At 35.0% G+C, this 19153-nt stretch overlaps 1 protein-coding gene across 5 annotated transcripts in view; it reads left to right on the top strand.

Moving 5' to 3' along the window:
- The window catches only part of EFR3A (EFR3 homolog A), an 82734-nt gene that overhangs the window by 17322 nt on the left and 46259 nt on the right, over positions 1 to 19153 (top strand). For 2 of the 5 annotated variants that reach the window (XM_067290152.1, XM_067290151.1), the window contains exons 1-4: positions 6582 to 6612; positions 8712 to 8788; positions 9382 to 9509; positions 10346 to 10496. In XM_067290152.1, the coding sequence (XP_067146253.1) occupies positions 6585 to 6612; positions 8712 to 8788; positions 9382 to 9509; positions 10346 to 10496 (384 nt within the window). In that variant the 5' untranslated portion in view covers positions 6582 to 6584. Of the gene's footprint in view, positions 1 to 3917; positions 4112 to 6581; positions 6613 to 8711; positions 8789 to 9381; positions 9510 to 10345; positions 10497 to 19153 lie in introns of those variants that run through there. The other 3 variants (XM_067290154.1, XM_067290153.1, XM_067290150.1) reach the window with 2 other exon arrangements.

Below are 19153 nucleotides of genomic sequence, written 5' to 3'. Positions count from 1 at the left end.
ACACCCTTGCACCCTCTCAGCTCAGTACAGGAAATCAGTACTTTTTTACCTGGGTTGCAGTCCTGAGTGCCAGCATACTGGTTTATCGCTACCAGCTGTGATGGGGAGGGTCACAGAGACTTACCTAGATATGTCTTTTCAGGTATCTTTTTCTGGAGCAGGAGTGGGGATGCTGGAGGGGTAGATTCTCCTCTGGATTGTCCTGTACTGACTCTGGGATACAGGATGCAGAATAAAAAATGATTTGCAGGCTCGTTGATGAGTTTTTGTGCAAAGGTCCCTTCATAATGGGTAAATATTTGTAACCCTGTGTGTGTGTGTGTGTGTGTACATATGTACACACACACACACACTTTAAAAAAAAAAAAAAAAAGACTTTCATAGATCAATTTGAGGCTTACCAAATGTGAGATCAATTCTTAAGGTCCTTGGAATAGTAAATGTAACTTCTTTTCTGAGTTACTCATATTTTTGTAAGCTGTCATTGTATGTTTGCTAAAGCTGTGGAACTGACCTGAATATTCAAGGGAAATGGTGTTAAAGTAAATAGAGGTGACCTGCAAGGACTGAACTAATTTGAGAGGTAAAAAATGAATCGGAAGTTGTGCTGATGACTGGGAAGCTCGCTAAAGGTTGGTATTATGGTTGCAGCCAGTGGTGGGAGAGGGAAGGACTGTGCATTATTTAGGGCTGAATATATAATTGAAGGGGAGCATGTAGTGCCTAAGGACTGCAAAATTACTATTAACATATCGCTTTTAAAACATGAGACTGAAAAGAACCCTGGTTTTCAAATATAATAGTTTGTATAAACTTGTGACAATTTTTGAGGGACAAAATAAAAGCTATTCCTTAACTGAAACTTTTTATAAACTTTGAGGAAAAAGCAACATAAAATCTTCAAAATGAACTGCCTTAAAAAGGAAAGTTAGGGACTTTGACATAAGGCATTTTGCTGAAACTTCCTTTTTGTGTTCCTTTAGTGATAGAAGTAAATGACCTTGTTATGGCCAACGCAATGCGAAGATAAGTAAGGACAAAGAACTAAGAAGCAAAAAGTATAATGTGTCGGAGAGCTGCTCTCACTAGAACCAGATTATTTTTAGATATTCTTAATAATGTATTAAAAATAGAGAGCTCTGGTACTGTCTCAGAGTAGGAAAGGAGGAGGTGGTGTGCAAAAGAGCAGAAACGAGCAAGTAAAACACAGTTACCGTATGAAAATAATAACAAAGGTAGGAGAAAGGAGGAAAAAGAGCAGACTGCACAGAAACACTGCAGGCGATGGAACTTGTGAAAAATAATGCAACTGGAGAACTTGATGTAATGGAATGCTTCTTTTTAATGGATTAGAAGTCTTTAAAAGGCACCGTCCCAAAGATGGTATCTTCTCTGGGGATTTGTTTTAATTGCTAATGGTTCTGAAATGAATACTTATTGAAGAAGCTTAGTGGTAAGGCTTGTGTGGCTAGATCTTTTTTTTTTTTTCTTTTCCCTACTTCTTACTGATAGCTTTGTGCATTGTCATTCGTGGTTTTCACAAAAAGCTTATATGCTAATTATTTTTGCATCCTTCTTGCTGTAGCCTGCTGTATCTCTTTTAATGTTGATTTGAGTATGGAAGCGCACATCCTGAAGTTATATCACACTGGAATTAACTTTATATTTCAGCACGTTACTGCAAAAATAAATTTCAGGGAGAGAATTTTTTTTCCTTTTGTTTCAAATTAACTACAAGCACCAAATAACTTTCAAAAATAAATGTACAGTCGCCAAACCTAGATAGCAGATGAAATTTTCCATGTTTGCTCTTGACTGAGATTTTGCTGTCATAGGGGTAAAGAGTTGACATCAAGATGAGCATTATATTTTCAGGACAGATATTGGATCTGCACGTTGGATGTTTTCTTCCTTTCTTTTTGGTGGAGAAAGGCTAGAAACCAGCTGTTCAGAAGTCAAATAGCACTAGGGGAAGAGTGAAGTAAGGGAAAAGCTTATTTGGGGGATGGGACCTCATACTGTCTGGATGATGAGTCCTCTGTTCTCTTTGGGAATGCGTCAGAGGGACATTGCAATGGCTGATTAGCACGTCTGTACAGCCGTTGTTCTTTTTATAGCAGGTTGAAGAATATTTTTAACCTTTTTTGGCCAGAATAATTTCCTTTTTCTGATTTTATTTTTTTTTTTAAATAATGGAAGGGAGATGTCCTTGAAAATAGTTCTAATTCTGAATTATATGCATCAATTGATATTAACAGTTCAAAACTAGCCAGATATAGCTAGTGTACTGGTGGCAGTGCTATTTTATGCACTTTTCTCTAGGTATTTGGAACAAATTTGTTTGTTTACATTTCTCAGATAAGAAGAAGTAAAATAAGTTTAATGCATAGACAACTGTATTTTTACATATTTATATTGAAGTACATTGAGCATCCAGATAAAATCTTTTATAGTGCTTTCTTGATAATAGCAAAATACAGATTAATCTGTAGGTATAAACTAAACTTTTGTTAATTATACTACTTTTTTGATAGAATAGGGAGTGGTGTGGGGGTTTTTTTGTTTTTGTTTTTTTAAGTCTTGGGAGACAGGCAATAAAGATATGGATGACCGTACCCAAGCTTGGGAACATAATGAAGTTTTTCAGTAAGTGAATATGTAATCTTTGTTCATATTGTTACTGTTCTGCAAATTGTAGACAGCAGTATTAGACAATGATATTAAGCAGTGTTAGAAAGATGTCTGGAAGAAACTGTGGCTTAGAATAGCACAATCTATTTGTCTTTTTTTTTTTGATAAAGAAAATAATTTGGCAGCTTTAAACTTGGTGGGTTTTGTGTATGTTTGTTTTAGGAATAGGGCAGAACTAGACTTCATGGCTTAAAGCCATTTAAGGTTTTGTTTTTCATTGATTGTAATTTCATACAAATGCGAGGTAGCAGTGAATATTTAGCCTAACTCTTGTGAAATAAAATTTTCTTGGAATGTATATTCTTCTATTTCACATCATAGGGTTTCTTTAATAAAATAAGCGATGACAGTTCCTATGTAGCTCAGTGTTTTCTCTGAGTTTACATTCAGTAAAAACTGGTTCATTAGCAGTAGTCTTTTAAAACCAGGAATGCAATAGAATTGTTATTTTATTATTGAAAATTATTATTTGCAGTTCTATTAAACATAGAAGCTTATATTTTTCAGGATGTATAAAAATACTTATATAAGAATTCTTCATTCGTTTTATCCAAATGGATGTACTGTAGGAAATAAAAGAATAAATTGTTGGGAAAAAAATGCAAAGTCGGAAAGAAATGCAAAGCCAGAAAGTAACTTTTAAAGTGTTTAGACCAAAGTGAAATTTCTTCTCGATGCATCACAAAATCTGTGAGTAAGGATATTGTATTGGATTTAAATTTTCTAATACCAGCTTCTTGAATTCTGAGGTATTATAAGAGATAGTGTTAATGAAATTAACCTATTAACTTTTTAAAGTGGCTATCTAATCTTAAAGTTAAACCCTTCTGTTTAAAAAACATTTATAGTCAGCAACTTAAAATAAATTTTTGTCCTGGGCATTCAGTTCAATAAGATCAAGTGAGCATGTTTTGCTAAAATATTCATCGCTCTACAGTGATATGTGGCAGCTGAATGAACACAGGTTCTTCTGAAACTGTACTGATTTCTCTTATTCACAGAAATAATAAACTGTGTCTTCCAGGGAAGTTGAAATAATGAAACCGTCTCTATTCACAGTTTCAGTGCGATGAGCTGCGAATCACACATTGATGATACAGTACAACTTTTGTCTTTCTCTTTTCCCTTTTCTTGTACCTGGCCTTGTTAATGGAATTCAATACTGAAGTTTTTCACGTGTTTGTTGGCTTTATGTAGATGTCACAGAGCTAATCAGATAAGCGTACGGTATTGAAGAGCCCTCGTGTGAAGTAACTCCTTCTATACGAGTTTGAGAGAGCAAATTGCTGGAAAAGGACAGAGTACCTGGGGAGTGCAGTCGTACCCAAGATGAGGCAGTATGTTCAAGTTCCAACTGTTGAGCAGGAAAAAACCTATGATTATAATTCTGCTTTTGAACCAAGACCATGTATGTGTTTGGGTAGGTGACATTACCGTTTTCTGCTAACGTGGGCTATATTTTTTTACTGATAATGTGTAGAATAAATGTGTGTAAAAAGAAGTACCCTTAGAGCTGGTAAATTATGTACAGCTTTGATATGTAACGTGCGGATTACAGGATTCCTTAACAGAACAGAACATGCATTTTCAAACTTAGAAAATACCACTATTGCCAAAGTAAATACTGAACTACTGTTTAAAATGTTTACCTAGGCATCATATAACAGCGTGAAGTTCTATGTAGATACCACTTTAAGCTTTTTATTTACTTGTATATAATGATGAAGAGGTGTCTTCAAGAGGGAGACCATTAAAATGCAAATTTTGTCTCACACTGAAAGGAAATTGTCATAGCATTTTTGGGTGATAAACCTGCCTTGTTCCAACTTTGATTGGAACAAGGTTCTTTTTACCCAGCTTAGTGTTTGTATTCTGTATAGCTACCAAACAGCTTATTTGTGTGAAATGAAACTTTTCTATTTGTATCAAATTTTATCTGGGTTAAATCTGTATCCAAGAAGTAAAGAACCATTTTCAATTGCATAGCTACTTCTGTCCTTTTAAAATGTTCATGTTTTATGCTCTAGAGAGTGAAATATTTTCAGTTAATTTTTTTAAGTTCAATTTATTTCCAATATGTTAAGCCTTAATTATGTGGGTTTTTATTCAAAAATGTTTTTAAATTATTTTGTATGTTTTTAATAATCTTTCATGTTATATCAAAACACAGTAATGATAAAAGTAATTTTACCTCCAAATCTGTGTCATGACTAATTGTTCTGCTTTTTTCTATATTCTTTGGAGAATCTGTCACTTTTTTTCTAATTGTGTTCTGCTTAAATATCTTTACTCAAAAGAGCTTTCAAAGTTGAAAGCTTTGATAGATCAAGCTGTAGCTTTGTAACGCTTGAATGTGCCGTTTAATTTAGAAAATTCTTTTAATGACATTAAGATTCATTCATTTTCATTTCATGTTTTAATGATAGACAATGCTTTGCATTTTGTTTTATTAAGCTGTGCTATAACTGTAGAACGTGACAGTGTAAAAATGAATTGAAAACCTGGAACAGGGAGGAGAAAACTCTATCAAATCTTATGTAACTTATTGTTAGGCTTTTGCAGGGAGCTCAAAACTCACTATATGGTGTAAATTTGAAGAGCAGTATTTGAGCACTATTGAGTTTCTGTTAACTGAAACCATCTGGTAAGGCTGTTGAGGTGGTGCTCTGTAATCTAGTATTTCATCCTTCTCAAACGAGTGTCTGTATCCAGTCATTCAGTTTTATGTTCAATTTATGTAATTACCGTTGTTCTAAAACACCACTTTAAGACTTAATTGTAGTTCTTTGTAAAGATTTTTTCCTCCTGTCACTTAAAAAGGGAGAAACTAACTCTAAAAGTATTTTTAATTGCCTCTGTTTCCTGTAATATTTTACAATGTTTTCTATGTTCTTTCTATGTTTTAGATAGCTGTAGCAAAATATTGTACTAAAGTTACTGTAAGAGTATTTTGTTATAAATAGTAGCGATAAAGTTTACTGTTTCCTCTGGACCAATATTAGTGATGTATAAGGTAGAAGAGCCAGGTAGGAAAGCACAAATGCAAAGAATGTTGAACCAGGTGCAGAGCTGCATGACTAACTTGGAAGCATTTTACAATAGATGTCTTGTTTTGGTGCATTTTAATACTTTTTATGTGAATTTTCTAGTATTGAGTGATATACTAGACACTATTGAGAGAGAGTCCTACTCTCGCATTATTATTTACTTTTTTTTGAAATACTGCAAAATACTGCTTTATGTAAAATACGTTCATACAACTGTGTGAATTGTATGCAAGACAAGTAGGTTTTTAACGTCTTTGATTCAGTTACCTATATTTTCCAGTGGCATGCGAAATAGCCTTGATTTTATTCACTTAGTGCCTGTAGTTTTTATGTAAATGTAGATTTTTGTACATGTAGATTGGTTAGATTCCAGTGAGTAGTAGGAGGTGTCAATAGAGATGAAGTCATGTGAAGAGTTTGACAGTAGCGACAAAGTACTATTTCACATAAAAATTCTCAGTATAAAGTAGCTTATTGCTTGAGTTTTTGGGGTTTTTTTTGTTTTTTAATCTTTCTATGGTAAAGTTGCAAGTCTGTGATCTTCTTATTGATGATATTTGACTCTTTGTAGTTCATGAATTGAGCTAAAAAACCACTGAAGATAAACTAAAGTCAAAGTCTTGTTTCAAAAACATAGGTTTACGTTTCAGGATAGTTGCTAGCTGGGTAAGTTGCAAGAGTGAAGTTGTCACACTACGAGTGGAATTCGGCTTTCTGTTGGAAAGAAAAGTGCCGTGTCCGGAAGCAGGTGGAATGGATGGGGCAATATCTGCTCGACTAGTCTTGTAATAAAAAGGAGTGCATCAGAGGAAATCTGTCTTGAACCTCCCAGACATTCTGATAAATATGGTTAAGAACAACAAAGATTTCTTGGGTATGTTATGTAAAGAAATACAAATCCCAGTATCTTTGTCTCATACTTCTTACCAGCCTGAAAAATTTGCAGATACATTGTAAATATCAAGGTTATCACCAGGATAACATTTATTCTTTTGCCTGTTTTGTTTCGGATGCGATTACCCTTTTGCTATTTTTAGCCAAGTGTTTTATGCCTTTTGGAGTGCATAAGTGGATACCTTTCATGAGATAATTGTAAGATATTTAGCTACTCTGAGTGCTTTAGGTATTGAGATTTGAGAGGTGAGGCAGCCACGGATCTTTGTGCATACTTGGTAATAATATGCCTTTTCGTCTCACTGGATCTTGTGCTTCGGAGCTGCTTTAATGTCGATCTGTGACCTGACCAATGAGGTAGTCTGATAATGTTTCCATACCTGAAGCAATTTAAAACTGGATTTGTCAAACCATTTAAATACCTTGGGAATAAATCTGCATTGGTAAAGGAATTAGACAGATAACTAGAAGCTTGTTTTCAGTTTTGGGTTTTTTTTATGTTGCATTTTTACTTCAGATGATATTTCTGTTTGTACAGCTCAGAATTATTGTAAACATCTAGTAGTCCTGAATCCTAGGGAAAAATGTATATGTATTTTGTAAGTTGTATGTATTGTTCTGATAATCTTTTTATCTATTTGAATATTGGTAGCAGAGTAGAAATGAGGTCAGCAAACTACCTTTCTCCACTTTAAGTGCCTTTGTCTGATCACCAATAAAACTGGAATAATTAATGGAGGGATTGTTCTGTATATTGTAGTTTATACTACTTTATATAGTTGCCTGTAAAATACAATGCAGCTTTTATTGTTGAGCCCTTTTTTTTCTTAAGTGGAGTACACACAATGTATGTTTGCTTGTGTTATGAAATGCCCATTTAGAATGAAGATAAAATAACAAAGTATTTTTTTTTTTTTAGTATTTTTAAATTTTGAAGTGTCTTTTGTTTTTCAGAGGTTTTTTTTTCAGTATGGCTTGAGGACAGATGCATTTCTAAGGTGCACTGGTTTCTAATACCCAAGATGCTTGCACATTTACTGTTATTAAAACTTCTTAGAAAGTATATGTATATTCACAGTAACATGTAATCCATGTATAATAGACGACAGACAGTGGGAAATGGAAACTAAGATTTATTAAAATGATCTGTCAGACTGATGAGGTTGGTTACTTGTTTTATGTTAATTGTTGGTATAACTCTGGAAATCTGGCATTTTATTTGGTTAACAAATAACTCTATGATACTAATTTTAGTTAGGAATACTAAATATTGCCAGAATACTTATCAAATGTTTGGGAAGATAGTGAAGGTGGTCATATCTGAGATAGTGATTTTTACAGTGATATATGAAGATAGTGAAGATAGCAATACTTACCATATGATTTAGAAGACAGTGAACTGAAGGAAAGGATTTTGCACCCAAAAAGGAAAAGGTCTGGTCAGGAATGTCCATAAATGGTCATAAAGAATCCAATCAAGCACAGTTTCTTTCTTTTCCTGTTTTGAAACCTTCAGTAACTCTTCAGTGGTAATATTGCTTTTAAGATTTGTTCTTGTATCGCTGTGGGAGACTTTTTGCACTAACTGCTGTCTATATATCTTGGTTTACTGGTGTTGGAGAAGTTGATGGAGAAGGTGTCAAAACATGAGCTGTGAAAGGGACTGTAAAGGGACTGTAAAGGCACCCCCTGGGTCACAGGAGGAAGCGCAGAGGATTTTCTCCTTAACTTAAGCTTTAATAGTCTTGCTTAGTCTGGTCCCCATAACCCAGTGTTAGACAGATGTTACAAACGCTAACACCATTCCTCACCTCATCTTATGGTTTGTTACATCTTTGACTGATGATTTTTCCTAAAGTAAAGGCATGAGAGGTAGGTAAGGCTGCATTATAATAGTAGTTTTGCATATCTGACTTTTCAGCCACTTTCAATGAGCTTAATTTTGCTTAAGTGCTGATAGTAAAAAGCTACTGTATTCACAATATTTTCTTCTCCTTGCTTGTCGCCTAGCCACTTCAAATGAAAATACACAGTTTTTAAAACTTTGTTCTAAAGCCTGTTGGGTAAATCTCTCTGCAGGAGTGTGCTGTTGCTGTGCCGCTTTGCGACCTCGCTACAAACGTTTGGTAGATAACATATTTCCTGAAGATCCAAAAGTAAGTGGTGACTTAAAAGTTTTAAGTGATTGGTGTTTGAAAATTTTTTAGTTAGTAGATAATGCTTAAGCATTTTTCTTTTTACTATTTCTTACTATTTATCTCTTTTATTTTTTATAAAAGATCTTGTTCTAAGAGGTAGCCTTCAGTTACCTCATGTGTTAGCCTTGACTAAGACAAAAAAATGAAGAAATAAAATATTTGAACTAAAATCTTAAAGTGTATAGGATCAATTTGTTAAAACTATGCATTAAATATATGATGGCTTTGGGGGCTGGGGGATAGAATTAAATTGTGCCAGTAGCATAAAGGTATGTCTCAGAACTGATGAAGCATTTCACTAAATACTGATTTTGCCCTAAAGGTGGGGAAGGATAGTTTGTTCATTTTCTTCAGAAGTGTTTTACTTAATTTAAATTGCTGATTTTTGCAGTTGAGCTATCAGCATTTTTTCTCCAAAGTTCTGTTTTTTTCAGTAGCTTATTCAAGTCTGCAGGGTTCAGATCTTTGAACTTCAAGTAAAGGAAAGACATTTCAAAAGCTTTACATTCTCTGTGAATTTCATTTTTGTGGTTTTACATGTCTGTTTTTAGGATGGTCTTGTTAAAGCTGATATGGAGAAGCTGACTTTCTATGCAGTTTCTGCACCAGAAAAACTAGATCGGATTGGTGCTTACCTAGCAGAGAGGCTGAGCAGAGATGTCGTCAGACATCGCTATGGGTAAAGAAATAAACTGCTGCATAAAAATAGATGCAAACAAATAGCTGCATTTCATGATCACTGTGCTGGTCTAGCTTAGGAGTTAAGATAGACCCACACCCTTGAATATCATTCAGGGTGTGGGGAAGTGGGAATAATTTTCTTTGCAGCCCTATTTAGCTATGTTATATTTAATTGTGAACTTAAACTCTATAATACTCTGAGTCCTATTTGAGTGAGAACTTTGAAAGAATGTTGAGGAGGAAAATATTAACTGTAGGAAATTAAGTGGCAAGAGTTGGAAAAGAAAGGAAATATTACCTGTAATAGGCCATCATTTTTGGCATTAAAGGTGTAGACATTTTTATAATTTTGCAAAATGTATAAATGGCTGTTCTTTCTGATGATTCATGTTGTGTATTCCTTTTATTTACTCTTTCTTTTAATTGGCATGCTTTCTTACAGTATGAATATGTTGCTAGCTTTCCATACTGGGATTTTAATAAGCATAAGAGCTATGGACTAGAAAGCTGGGGTTTATATTTAAGAATAAAATGTGGTGGGGGAAAAAGAAAATTGAACTATATTTACTTTGTTACCAAATAATGTTTATTTTGACACGCCTTCTAAAAACATTCTTCCAGAACAAATAGGAGAAACTGAGAGAATTTATATTTAAAATATTTTTAAAAACATAGGAAATGCCAATAGCGTATTTAGATCCAGGGAGGGATGTTCCTTCCACCTGTTCTTCTCTAAATTCTGTAGTTTTGTAGTAATAAAGACCTAAACTGTTCAAACTGAGATAACAATAAATCTAGCACATATGCTTATGTGAGTCTCTGCACAATTTTTAGGTATGTTTTAATTGCCATGGAAGCACTGGACCAACTTTTAATGGCTTGCCATTCTCAAAGCATAAAACCATTTGTGGAAAGCTTCCTTCATATGGTGGCCAAGCTTCTGGAATCAGGAGAACCAAAGCTGCAAGTTCTTGGAACCAATTCTGTGAGTAAACTGAGATGCTGAATCAAATCAGAATAAATCTTTGCTTATTTGCTAAGGCAAAAACATTTGAGAATTGACAGAGTATCTGCCAGTTGACATGAATTGAGAAGGTTCTGTATGTGGCGGAATTGTCAGTTGGACATACTGCAGTTGGTATTTGGACTTAAACTCAAAACAGATACAAGCTGAGGGCAGAAAAACTGTTTCCTTTCCCATAGGATAGCTGTTCTCTGAATTCATATTTTGAATCTTTAATACAGTCCTCCTGGAGTCATAGGGCAGTGTTTTCTTGCTGTCCTGCACTGAGAGAGATGATGTGAGGTAGACGAAATAACATACTTCTCCACAGTACTGACATTACTGAGCACGGTTCCTGTCGGCTGGAAAGTAACTAGGAGGCAAAAGCACTCAGCATTCTGACCTTACCATCTTATTAGCCTAAGTATTTTGCCATTCAGATCCAGGCTTTGAAAGGCATAACTGAAAGTGTCAGGATGAAGATTTGAAGATAGTTTCCTGAACTAGAAGAGTGATGGATGGTATCAATATTATGGTTCTGTCATATTTCCATTACAGCCATTATATTTCCCAGCCTGTACAGTATGACTAATAAATTGCAGGATTGTGAGGTGGATTGTTTTGACTTTGATTGCTTTTACATGAGTGAAAGAGTAATGCTTGGATTTTGAGTACAGTGCTGTTGTTAGCAGTGTATGGGTTCTCTGTGGATTCTCTAAGACTTTCGGGCTTCCCTTGGTTTGATCCGCAGTTGATAGAATTAAATGGAGTTGTAGTTCAGGGAAACAAGAAGGTGTAGAGTGATGCTACTCTGGAGCAGAATTTCTTAATGTAGTGAGACAGAGTTGTTCTGCTGATGGAGGGGAGGAGTGTCTGTTTGGACTCCAAAAGGAATAGGGCAGCTTGACTGAGGATAATGATTATTTATTTATTTGAGCCAGATTGCCTTGCTTCTTTTCGTTTTATTTGTAGAATAATGCCTGGTTGAGACCCCTTAGGGGACTAGCTTTGAAATTTATTTCCTGGGCTGGCAAATAGTAAGATGTACATCACTTTCCTGTTTAACGTCCTCAATGAACTGTTAATGCCAGCCTCCACTTTGATGTACAAGACACATGTCTCTTCTGAACAAATGCATTACTGAACAGATGTCCATGTTATGGTCATCTGTTTGATATCCCTGTCAATTCCTAAGGAAGCCGTTTATGCACAGAGCAGGTCAATGGACTTCCTAAATTAGGAGATAATTTGTGTTAGTCTCTTGTAGGACTCAGTAACCAAAAATAATTATGTTTTCATAAATCAAATGTCAAATTCTGTAGGAGCAGGAGACTGAATTGTATATGTCTCTCACATCATTTCAAAGGCTAATTTTAGCCTAATCATACTAATTTCCCTAGGCACCTTCTATAGTCAAGAGACAGAACAGATAATCTTTGTGTGTTGACTCTAGAGGAGCAAACTATATTGGCACTGACAGATTGCCTGTTTCTGAGGATGCTGGCCTACCATGCTCTTCTTAAATAAATTTGGCACCAGACATGGAGAAGATTTGTCATCACTCTTGCTTTTTTTTCCTTTTTTTTTTTTTTAGTTCTCTCTCTTTCCCCCACCCAAGGAAAGGGGGGGGGGGGAAGAGTTGAGATTGTAAAGAGTTACTGAATAATCGTTTGTGTTTGAGTTATTCTGTTGTACCACATTACGAAAGAAACTGGTATTGTCTGGAAGTGCTATGAGAAGAATAAGTTGTATAGGAAGAAAATATCTTTAAACTGATGAAAGTCAGGCAGACTTTGGAAAAGTTTCAGTAATTTTTTTTTTTAGGCTAAACTCAATTTTGGGCCAATACAAATTTAGGTAAGTTCTACTTATGGGGAATGATTGTGGCTACGAATATATCTTTTAAAGTGTGTCTTGATTGTTTTCCATCCTAAACTGACACTCAAAGCTTCACTGAGTACAAAGGCAAATGTGTCTCAAGCAAAGTTTGACCGTCTTAGCTGTCTTATTTGAGCTGTCCCCCCACCCACCCCCCCAAAAAAAAAAAACAACCAGAAACTCGCAAACAAGTTTTGCTTCAGCTGTGGGGGCTCTTGTGACTCCTCAGAAGTCAGGGTTTCAAATAAAACAAGTCTGAGTACTAAATAACTTCTAGTAGCTTAAAGTCTCAGAAAGATCTGAAAGCTTCTGCTGTTTTCCAGGTTTTTCCTCTGGCTTCCAAATCTCAGTTTTTGGAGACGGAACTTGCTCTACTTAGTGCTCTATATCTAACAAAGACTCGAAAGATTGGTTCAGCTGTTTGACTTTTTTTTTTTTTAATTTAAATTTAATTTTTAAGTTAACTTGCTTTTATAAAGCAAACCCAAAGAGTACTGTTTTCTAAAACATTCTGTTTTTCACTTACATACTTTCATGTCTGATCTTCAAGTTGCATATAACTAATTCATATGGCTTTCTAAAAAGCTTATATTGTATTTATAAGTTAAAGCAATTATTTTGTCAGTTTACATATATTTCTTACAGCAGCAACCTTTTTTTTAATATATATAAAATGTAACTATAAATTTAATTATACTGGCAGAGACTTGAGAACAGGTGAAATTCAGTAGTGGATACCTTGAATTTTTATTTATTTTATTTTATTGTTTTGGGGGGGGGGTTGGTAATAGACCAGATTTCAATCTGACAGTCTGTCTTTTTCTGTTATGAAAGATATTTTTACTAACGAAGAGATAGCATATGCTAGTGCGGAAACTGAAGAAATATGGTGAGAAGAACTGAGACCTCCTTGGCTTAAGTAAGGTATAATCTGAAGGCTGATTGGCAATAAGTTTTTGTACTTGGAAACTAATTGCAAAACTAAATTTAGCTCTCTAATCACTATTGCAGAACTTCAGTAACAAAATATCATGCAAAACATCTATATCTCAGTATAATGATATATGCAACATAACTATATTGTCTGTATTGTTTAGATCTGTAGCAGTTATTACTAGGGCAGAATTAATGAACTATGCTTGCTCTTCCTGTTTAGAGGTGAAGAGCTCTTTTTGAACTTGTGTTTGAGATTTTTTTTTTTTTTCAGCACAAGCCTTTTTCAGATATGTATTTATCAAACCCTTTTAGGGAGGGTACAGAAAATTTCTTTAGAGAGCATCTGGTTGAATATAATGGGTTTATGTAACTTAGTTTAAGGTGGTAGTTTTCCTGTGTGGAGAAAACTCTTTCGAATACAAAACATTTTAAGGCAATCTATAATGATGACTTGGTGGATTCTTCTGTGTATTTTGATAGTAACACGCTGTCTTCAATCTGAAAAATAATATATATATCCAATATTATCCCATTTTAAATTGTAACCACAAATGTTCTCCCCAGTTGGTAGGATGCCTCATTTGGAAGGACAATTTCTTCTTAGTAGCAGTGAAACAACAGTACCGTTAGTGCCGGTGTTGGGCCTCCTGTGCATGAGAAGGTGACTGTTCATTAATCATCATCTTGTTTACTTTTTAAAGTAAGATGAATAGTATCCCAAAGGGAAAACTCACCAGTAAGTACCTAACACAACAAGATTTTTATATTTGTTTGGGCTGATTTATGAAAGCAGTTGTTATTGGCTGAACCGAAGTTCACGTGCATATTAAAACAGTACACAAGGTCAAGACTGTGAAGTTAGCCAATGTCAGAATTAATGTGGCAAGCAGAGTGCTTTTTTTTGCCTTTCTTGCTTATATGCAGCATGCTGATCTGGAAGCATGTGATGGCACATTGCTGCTGTTATATCATCCTCCTTTCCTTCCATGTACGGATGTGGAATTATGTGCTAGTAATGATTTGGTGTACAATGATGTACGTTGTCTCTAGGATCCCTGCTCTATCCCTTTTATAGGATTTAAGGTACGGATAGACAGAATTATGCAAAACATCCTTTCTCTTTCTGTAAGTTATTAAATTCTCTTCAGAATTTTATTCTGTCTCTACCACAATTTGAGTTTGATGCTGGATAAATGACTTTAAGCAGTCCTTCTAGTGGGATTTGCCAGCTGACTATTGCTTTTTCCCCTCCATGCTCATGCTCTCCTGTCTCACAGCTTCATACCCACATGAATGTGGCCCTGTAAACCAGCATAGCTTTACTGACTTTGTCAAACAACTGTGTTTATGGCACTCAGGATAATATGCATCCAGGTGACTTGACATAAAATAGAATGTGAAGCTAGCTGTCCCATTCTGTTATAACCTCAAAACTAAAAATGGCAGGCAACCTTAACTACTAACTGAACTAAATCACATATTTCTATGACTGAAAGCCTTGTGGTTTTTTTTTAGTTTTGATCAGTTTTATATTGCATTTGTAAAGTTAATGAGTCTGATGTTTGAAATTTTTCTCTTTTGATATTTGTTGAAAATGTTCATGCATTTGTCATTTTTAGCATTTCTTTGGTGAAGCATTTGTGTACATGCACATGCTTCTTGTTAATGCCATACTATGTAGGTTATAAGAGTCTTGTGTTCATAGGGTATCATGTCTTCCTATGTGATAAAGTTTCCTAGTAATGAAATACGGTGGCTTTGTCTCTAAAAGATAGCAACTGTCAAGCACTGTCCTCCTCAGCGTGAAATGTAAGGAGAGAATTGCAGGCTATCAAAGACAGAGGTAGGGAGCTCAAATATCAAAAATTACAGCTCAGATTCAGCCCAAACTTTCTACAGATAAATACTTAAATAACTTGTTAAATAATGATGCATGCTGATTTTTTTTTCCTGTTCTTGAACTGTTGCAAAAAACTGACTGCCTTTAAAAGAAATCTAGAATGCATCAAAAGTCCTGTTCCTTAATCTATTTTCTCTACTTATGAAGTATTGGCTACCTACAGGTCATAAGATAGTATAAATAAGTAAGAAATTGCGTCCTTAGGAATTTAATTTGAGAAGTTATGATTTACATGTAGAACTTGAATAATCTCTCTTTTTCGGGGAATATGATCCAGTTTTCTTGTCTCAGTCCATAATAGACATCCTCTGAATAGCTAATACGTTCCTACTTTAATTAGTGATTGGTCTTATGTAGCTTTACACTGATGGGATTTTATTAGTTTAAAAATTCATTGAAATAAGATTTACCAGTACAAGTACCTTTTTTGTACCGTACATGAATGTAAGTATAGAAGATGCATATGCTGGTATAACTTCATATATTACTAGTGAGTATATACTACCAGTATATTTTACCAGTCATTTACTGTTACTGAATGGCATACTTACATCTGTAAAAATTGTAGGTATGAAAGTCCACGCTTCTGCCTGGGAAACAAGAATTTTGTCCTTGTTTACATTGAATAATTTTTATATTAGAAGTATACATGAAAATGCCTCAAATGCTTAGGAGTAAAATATTCTTTATACTAACAACATCTTAACAGAGAGCGCAACTACTAAGCAAGTAGAGAGCATGGACTAATGTGTACTTTAAAAACTTAAAACTTCTATACCGAAATGGACTTGTATGCTTTACTGAATGATAGCGCAAATCAAAATTATGTTGTTGTGGTTAGCTCTTTTAGGGACTAAATATCCAGTCATCTGAATGCTAATCCTGGAATATACTTTAGAAACATTTTATATTCAGTGAGTGAAATGGCTGTCATACACATACAAGGAAATCAAAAACTGTTGCCCATTCTGGGCGTTTTGCTGTGGATGTCACGTTGAGCAGCAGAGCATCTGAATGCTTGCGTCCCTGCTACAAAGCTGCATCGTGTGATTCAGCAATGTCCAGAGACAGAGTCACTGACACTTCCTTGACCTGAATTCTTCATGTATTCGTACAAAAAAAAGAAAGATGGTATGATAAATCTTTCTTCTAAACAAACAGTTATTCAAGGTATGTTAAATTTTCATGATGGAAGATCCTGTCTCTCAAGTAAGTTGTCTTGTTATATATATTTTATATTGTTATTCATAATACTGAATGCTTGATGAGTGAATGTTCTCACAGGCACTCCCATAGCATTTTGTGTTCTGTAAACTTTTTGCTTCCGTTCTGTTAAATGCTTTCACAGAATTTTGCTGGATGAATCAACTGATTGTAGATGTGAAAAATGCTTGAACGCTTGGGGAATATAGACCATATTGTTCTCTTTTCTTTCCTGAACTTCATGGTGTATTAAATTGTAAGGGCGAATTAGGTTCCTGTCTTCAAAATATCTTTAGAAAATCTGTATCTGTTTTGCAATTAATAATTTCATGAAGCAAACCAGTGAGACATAAGACATTCAAAGTGAATTCTTGGGTCTTTTTGGAGGTGCTCTTTTATAACTCATTGAGAAAACAGCATGGTTGCTGTTGATGGACTGTCTTCCAAACTATGGCAGTAAACTCCCCAGAACTGTTTTTTGATTCTGTCACTTTTTTTTTATCATCTGACTATCCAGGTTGGTCTTTACAGAAGGGCATGTAAAATGGGCTTATGTGTAATATACAATTATTTTGCAGCTTTTTTTCAGTAATGGCTGAGAATATAGTTTTAGAAACCTTACCAATTTTAACTGCATCTGTAACTTTCTGTGGGTGAAGCGATTAGTGACTTTGCAAGGGAACAAGTGTGTTAGATGAAACAGAAAAGAAGGTAATACGGAGCAGAGTAAGTGTGTGGTGTGGGTGGCTTTTTTTGTGTGTGTGTGTGTGGGGGGGGGGGCTTTTTCAGGTCCCATCTCCCGTCCCCTTCCTCCCCCCCCCTGAAATCCAGAGCTTTTTCTTTCAGCTTGAGCACTTGTCTCAGAACTTTCACAAATCAGGATGCTGTAGATCACAGTAAAGTGCTTTGGGCTTGTCTAGATGTATCTGGGTAGCATGCTGATAAAAGCAAACTCTAAATCTCTGGTAAACATGTAAGAAATGCATCAGCCTGTGCTTAGTGCTTGGCAAGAATATCGGGGGTTGAAGAGGAGCTAAAGGGATCTTAGCAGGACATCTCTCTGCTTCAGGGCTTCCTTCCACCTTCCAGTTTATAGTCTGTTCTTAAAACTTCTAGCAATGGAGAATCCACAACTACTTTAGGCAATCTGTTCACTTTAGAAAGGTGGGGGTTTTAATATCTAACTGAAGTAGTGTTTGCCGCAGCGTAAGCCCGTTACTAGTTTTCATATTACTATTCAACAAAGAAAATCATTTATTCTTTTTCCTTTTTGATAGCTGTCTTCTGTATATTATAAGACTAACTTCATTTAGCTCTAGACTAGATAATTCAATGTCTTTTTTTTTTTTAACAGATGTTTATCTAGAGCTTTGTTCATCCCTTGGATAATTGAAGGGCAGTACCAGTTAATCAGCATCTTCAGCTATGAGGCTAAAACTGGACACAATACTTCATCTAAAGCCTTATTAGTGCCAATTAGATGGCAAAGATTTCATAGGTGTTACTGATAATGGCCTTATTATATATCGTAGTATATCTTTTGCTTTTTCATGCCAGTATAACAGTACTGGCTTTTGTGGAGTGTGCAGTTTTCTAACCCTCTGGTTTTATGCATTCAACTATGTCTACCCAGTATTTGTGCAGCTGCCTTATAATGGTGTTTTGCATTTGTCACTTCTAAATTGCATCCTCGTGTTTTCAGATCATATTTCCCCTTTGTCAAGATCCTGACATCAAATGTGCTTGCAGCTCTGGCTGGTTTAGTGTTCTTTGCAAATCTGATGAGCCCACTCTATCGGCTACGTCTCTAGTGAAACTCAAATACTGCTATATTCCAGACAGGCCTCTTCAGAAATTTGCTCAGTGCATTATTGCAGTTTGACAGTTTACAAGTACTTATTTATATGTGTTTTGGGTTTTTTTCCAAACTCTTTTGCATCTGTCTTATGGGGAGTGTTCTCTAGATGGTGTTTTGCTAGCTTCCCTTGGAGAATTTTGTGTAAATTTTTGTCAACAGCATCATTGAAGTCAAGATATGACAGATGCTGCTTCTGATTTCACAAAATCTATTTCTTTGTCATAGAAATAAATTAAGCTGGTTTGATGTGATTTGTTCTTGACAAATCCATGTTGACTGTTACTTATGCCTGTGTTATTTTTTAGATGCTTTCAAATTGTGAGTTGGGGGGAGCAGGGAGAGGGGTGCCTTTCTGTGAATTGAAATCAAGTTGGCTGTTCTATAATTCCCTGACTCCTAGTTTTTCTGTTTTGCAAAGATAGACAGAATTGACGGAACAACTTGAAGTTCATTTCACTTAAATTTTGGTATGCCAAAAAATTACTGGTTAACCTGCCAGTGACAGTATACCATTTGATTGCTTGGATGTGGCCTTAAACTAAGTGCATATGGCAAACCATTTTAAGATTTTGTGCATAAATAAATGAACCTTTTTGCAGCCCATCCTGAGTACTGTGAAGTTAGTATTTACAAGAATTGATGACTTCTAGTATTCAAGTATTAGCTTTTTCCATATTGCATATTATGTTGTATTTCGTGCAGTTACATCATTTCATAATGATCTGAATGCAGTTCTAATGGAAAGCCTTTAAAAGTAAAACACTCCAATTTAACTTTTTTCCTTTCGGGAGTTAAATATTTAAACATTGTTAGATCTGAATTTTTATTTTTTTATGCAATGTTTAATGTAACTTCCAAAATAAA

Source organism: Apteryx mantelli, chromosome 2, assembly GCF_036417845.1.
Source record: "Apteryx mantelli isolate bAptMan1 chromosome 2, bAptMan1.hap1, whole genome shotgun sequence".
Classification (NCBI taxonomy): Eukaryota; Metazoa; Chordata; class Aves; order Apterygiformes; family Apterygidae; genus Apteryx; species Apteryx mantelli.
Note: the sequence above shows the minus strand (reverse complement) of the source record. Positions and strands in the feature narration are given on the sequence as shown.